The sequence below is a fragment of the Morone saxatilis genome, unplaced genomic scaffold (assembly GCF_004916995.1).
Source record: "Morone saxatilis isolate NCDOM2014 unplaced genomic scaffold, NCSU_SB_2.0 Contig10, whole genome shotgun sequence".
Taxonomy (NCBI): Eukaryota; Metazoa; Chordata; class Actinopteri; family Moronidae; genus Morone; species Morone saxatilis.
The window spans coordinates 5,945,390-5,951,177 of NW_023339652.1; the positions used below are offsets into that span (position 1 = coordinate 5,945,390).

Consider the following 5,788-nt stretch of genomic DNA (forward strand, 5'->3'; position numbering starts at 1 on the left):
ATTATTACCATTATTATTATTATTATTATTATCATTATCATTATCATTATCATTATCATTATTATTATTATTATTATTATTATTTTTTTCTTTACGCAGACCTGCAATGCGATTTGATTTGCGTCGTGACGCATAGGGCTGCGTCACATAATTGCAGCTCAACCCGGAAGTAGAACGAGAGTCGCTGCTGAAAATGTTTACATTCACTTTAACGCTCGTACGACAGTAAGTGATTATTATTTTACAGGCTTTTAAATGATCCTTTACTTATATATATATCCTCAGAGGACTTTAACGAAGCGATGGTGTGAATATAATGTGAATATATTCTACAGAAACTGACAGTTTGGTTGAACTATGGCGACTGAATGTGCAGCTGCAGGGTTTGAGTGAACAGAGACAACTTCAATAACTCACCGACGATGTGCACAATGTTTATCAGTCTTATTGGGTTGCTGTTCACTTAAAACACGCATTACTTGTTTGTTATCAGCGGTAAAATAGATGGAGCCGGTGGAGCTAATTCAATGACATTGCTTTATTTCCACACAGTGGGGAAACACAGTACAACAGGGAAAAGCTGCTGCAAGGTAAAGTCTGCCTCACACTTCCTGCTCTGGTCAAACATGTTTTTATTTATACAGTCTGGTGTTTTTAGTGTTAAAAATGTGCACTGTGTCTGTGTGTTTTTTAGGACAAGGTGTGGACACAGTCCTGTCAGAAACAGGTTTTCAGCAGGGTGAGGCTGTAGGACGATACCTCAGCGACATCACATTCAACAATGTGTTTGTCAGTAACCTGCAACGAGCTGTACAGGTGAGTTAATGACATACATGAGTGTGATAGAAGCAGCTGACACCAGCGTCTGAGTTTAAGGTGCTCCTCCTGCACAGATATTGACTTAACACACTGTCAATAATCCAGATTTGTTATTATATCCGTGTACTGCTACTAATACTGTCTGTGTGGTCTGATATATCTTATTCCTCTGAGTCCAATACAACCACTATTGTCCATACACTAATAAAAAACACATTAATGAGCCACATACTTTAAAACCTTGTATATACAGAGCCTAGAGATTATATATATATGTCTTTTTCAACATGACTATTGTGCAACAGCTTAAAATAAGTGACCTTTTTAGTTAGATTTACTTTAAAGTGATTCCAGACAAATGTCCTCGCACATTTTTCCTTTAATTAACATCTTAACTCTCTTAACTCCCAAAATGAGACTAATGTCATCACGAGTTTCTGACTCTTAATTTCACTTGATTTCACAAATCACTGAAAAGTAAAACCTTTGTTCACACTGACTCAATGCAAGAGACATTCTGTTTTATTGAAATCTGTTGAAGCCATAAATGTGTTGTAGCTTCTTTATTTCCCTTCAGGAACAAATAATTCTGTCAAACCAGTAAAATGTCACTACTGTTTTCCTCCTATGACTGTGAAGGAAAAAGGGGAAAAACCGGATGCATGTGAGAGACTTCCAGATATGAAATAGTTGTGTGAACATTCATGTCTCTGTGGTCTTTGACTCATTGATGCTGACAGTGTATTAACGACTTTTTAGTTTGACCATGGCAGATTCTACTGGCACGTAAAAACATTTTGAGTCACTAATTTCCAGAATACGTTTCCTCCGTCAGACAGCTGAAATAATTCTGAGGAACAACACTCACTGTTCTGGCACGGAGATGGTTTTGGAGCCATTACTCAGAGAGAGGGTGAGCTCTATTATTACACTACTTCCAGATATTAAAGTTTTAAATGTAGTACTAAAAGAATGTCTCCCGTCTGAGCTCTGAACTGTCGTTGTGTTGTTAATTCAGGGTTTTGGCATCGCTGAAGGACGTCCCAAAGAGCATCTGAAGAACATGGCCAACGCTGCCGGCCAGTCATGCCGGGACTACACCCCTCCGGAAGGAGAGACTTTGGACCAGGTGAGTCAGACACAGATTGTACTGTTGGAAAAAGAGGAAAACAGCCACTATAAAACTCAAGGTCAACAGAATATTGCTTGTGCAACAGCGCCATGCAGTGTCTGTTGTATATATTGCATTTCAAACTCTGAAGTCAATGTAGTTTACTTTTTATATTGCTTTTATTACGGACTTTTTTAGGTAATTGGGTGGATTTTTAAAGTGTTATAGTAGTCAAAGAGATTGTTCTCAACACATAAAGAAGCATTTAATCCTTCAGTGTTTCAGAAAATGTTTAAATCACCAAAAATAGACATGCATGGTTGTCATTGGACAGTGACTACAGTGTGCCTACTTCTGGTGCTGTTCTAAATGCTGATTATTTTCTGACTAAAACGGTTGTTTTTTTTTCTATAAAATACAGTTGAAGTTAAAAAAAAACAAAGATATTTCATTCATAATGATGGAAAACAGAAAAAGAGCAGCAGATCCTCACATTGGAGAAGCTGCAACCTGAACATTTTATGCATTTTGTTTCAGAAATGACTTAAAACAATCAATTATCAGGGTGCTCACCTGGTAGAGCTGGCGCCACACGTACTAAGGCTAAGGCTTTGCTGCAGCGGCCATGGGTTCGACTCCTGCGGCCCTGTCGCTGTGTGTCGTTCCCTCTCTCTTTCTCTCTCTCTCCCCCCTTTTCTGTCACTCTGCAGCTTTTACTGTCCATTGAAGGCAATCAAAAGCCTCCCAAAACATAAATAAACATACAAACAAACAAACAAACTGTCACTTTGCTTCCAGGTGAGGTTGCGATTCAAAAAATTCCTCAAAGTCCTTTTCAAGCAAATGTCGGATGAACACGGCTGGTCCAGACCAGACGCCCCCGCAGAAGCTTCAGAAGCCGGTGGCTCTGCGAAAGGGACCGCAGCTGCTGCCTCAGACGTGGCTCTTGGGGGTTCGGCTGACGACGGTCTCCAGGGAGTTTCTGCCCACGTTCTGGTTGTGAGCCACGGCGCTTACATCCGTGTGGCCATCAAGCACCTTGTAGAGGACTTAAAGTGCTCTCTGCCTGCAGGGGTGAAGATGTCCCAGCTGTTTTCACCCTGTCCAAATACGGGCATCAGTCGGTTCATCCTCACTCTGAGCCAGTCCGAGTCCGGCCCGGTCCTCTCCGCTGCTCGCTGCGTCTTTACCAACCGGAAGGATCACCTGGAAAACCTTGCGGCTGCTGAGTAGTACAAAAGGGAAAGAAACGGGATAGAGGTTTTATGCACGGAGTATGCGTACTGTTGTGTGGACGGGAACAATCATGAACACAAAAGGGAAATATGAGGCAAAGACCTCCAAGTTACCACAGGTAACTTGAATGCAACAATGCACATGGTAATTTGTGTTTTTTCAATAATCAATAGTGTTTTAATGTGGATCAATGTATTTGTGCAGTACTGTTTTATCAAACCGTTTCATCCTCCTCCTCCTAACTGAGGGCCAGTCAGCACTCCTGTTGGGCTACTTCTTTAATATTTTATTGCCTCTTTTATCATGTTATACCAAAGTCAGAACTATTTAATGTATAATTGAACACTGTCAGTGGGTGTGGCATTTTCAAGTTGACGTGTCTCATTTTACTTGTGCAATACAACATGACAACACTGAGTCTTTAGAGTTTCATTCATACATAGATATAGATAAAAGAAAATGATACAGTTTGCACATACGACAAAATGCTGTGTATTTGTTGCTGGGTGCTACATATTCACATGTGTTTCAGGCTCCTTAGTATTCAATAGAAATAGTCAGTCAGTTTTTAATCTCCACTGAATGGCTGAGCTGTTCTGGAGTCCGTCATCAGTCCAGTCATAGATGGCCTCAATATTTCAAACCCATTCTGATCTACTTATGTTAATACTGCAAAGTACAACCCTAAAAACTGAAGGCGTCTCATTGAACATAAATGCACTTTTACTGTTCTGATATATAATATGTAACTGGAAATACGTAGGAGACTCTAGTCTCTAGATTGCTGTGTTTCATTACATTTGACATTACTTGCATACAGGGGCATGACCAGGGGGGGGGGCTGAAATCTGATTGGCCACCTCATTATTCTTACCTCTTCCACTCTGTGTTGTCTTTCAGATGCTGTAGTGGGCTCTGTTTTAAAGCTAGAGTGAAGTGATATGAAACCATGTTATGTTATGTCGGTAAGTGGGCTAAATAACGCTTTAAAGTTGGCATGGCCACTTTCAAAGGGATCCCTTGACCTCTGACCTCAAGATATCTGTATGAAAATGCATTATATGGGTACCCACGAGTCTCCCCTTTGCAGACATGTCCACTTTATGTTAACCCCATGCAGATTTGAGCATAAACCATGCAGTTTTTTTCGCACGTTTTATAAATGTGTTATTTTTGCCTTGTATCTAATGTATTAGAATATTTCTGCATACTGGGGTCCATAAACTGTTGGAATTGCATGAATTGGGAATGACTGAAAAGCTGAGACACATACTTCATGCCCCACCCCAGTCAAAAAAAAAGTCTGGAAACACCCCTGTTTGCATACATATAATGTATTGTCAATTATTTACTACTTACTGGTTGATACACGTGGAGTATTTTTGTGTCTCTAGTTATGCAGTTGTGCTGCTCATTTGACTTGTGCAATATAACATGACACTGAAACAACCCTATTTTTTTGTTGAGTGCTATTTTTAGTGTCACTTTTAATCTCACTTGCAAGACAAAAAGAGTTTTTTTGGCTATGCAACTAATCAAAGCAACAATATTTCAAAGATAAAGCGATCTATTTATGTTAATGAAACAAATATAAGACTTACCACTGACGGGTTACACACAACTTCTCTCACTTGATATAACATAATAGTGTCTCTAGATTGTTGTTTTTCACGGTATTTATACATTATTTTCTACGTTTTTTTCAACTACAAACTGCATAGATGCATATTGATAGGTGGTAGGTTTAAAGGTGCACTATGTTAGAATTATAACTTAAAACATTCCCAAATTAACTGAAATAATCAACAGCATGTGAAGAAATAACAGTTTATGTATTTTATTGCCGAGATATCTACTGAACTTAACATGCTAACCAGCTACATTCAGCCTATCCTGTCTTTTAATACCACTTTGTACCTTCAGTGAGTCACTAGTTTTATTTTTATAGTTAATATTAGCAAGATGAGACGATTGACACCACTCTGTTGTCTGTTAAGGCTGCAGCCAGCAATCGGTTAGCTTAGCTTAGCACAAATACCTGAAACAGGGGAAACATCTAACCAGGCTCTGTGTGAGGGAAACTATATCTAAATCTGCCTACCAGCTCTTCTAAAGTTTGTTTAATACATGACAAAACAAAAGTGTAAAAATGCCAAGGCACCATTTTATGGAGGGTTGAGTGTCTGACTGTACCTTGGCTGGGAGACTAGTGTTGTGTTGTTAGTGAACGATTTGTTCAAATGAACGAGTCTTTTGCGTGAACAGACTGAATCGCTTCCTGAAACAACTTCCGTTCATTTCTCAGTTCAGTTCAGCTGAGTTCTGTCAGTTGTGAGTGAACGTGCAGGGAAACACTGAGTGAGCGATGGCTGAGCCTGAAACTGTCTCGGGTCCTTTTCGTTCAGTGATTCGTACATTTGTATTCGTCCTGAGGGATTAGGCCCTTTTGGACTGAACCTCTAGTGGTGTGCACGGTGCAAGCCGTTGGAAATAATGGGTTTCAATGGTGCTGCATTGTGTCTGAAAGGGCCTATAGACAGTCGCTGAGTCACTCAAGCCCACCCCTCTCCCGTCTTCAAGTCTCGAAGCCGGAAATAGCACCAAATATGTTATTTATTTATT

General features: G+C 39.9%; 1 protein-coding gene across 1 annotated transcript; it reads left to right on the forward strand.

The window, feature by feature from the left end:
- The first annotated feature begins 158 nt into the window (after positions 1 to 158).
- tigarb (TP53 induced glycolysis regulatory phosphatase b) lies at positions 159 to 4,618 on the forward strand. The gene is made up of 6 exons (XM_035677321.1): positions 159 to 225; positions 553 to 590; positions 695 to 816; positions 1,655 to 1,732; positions 1,838 to 1,948; positions 2,729 to 4,618. The coding sequence occupies exons 1-6, from the start codon at positions 194 to 196 to the stop codon at positions 3,161 to 3,163; spliced, it is 816 nt and encodes a 271-aa protein (XP_035533214.1). The 5' UTR covers positions 159 to 193; the 3' UTR covers positions 3,164 to 4,618.
- Positions 4,619 to 5,788: the final 1,170 nt, after the last annotated feature.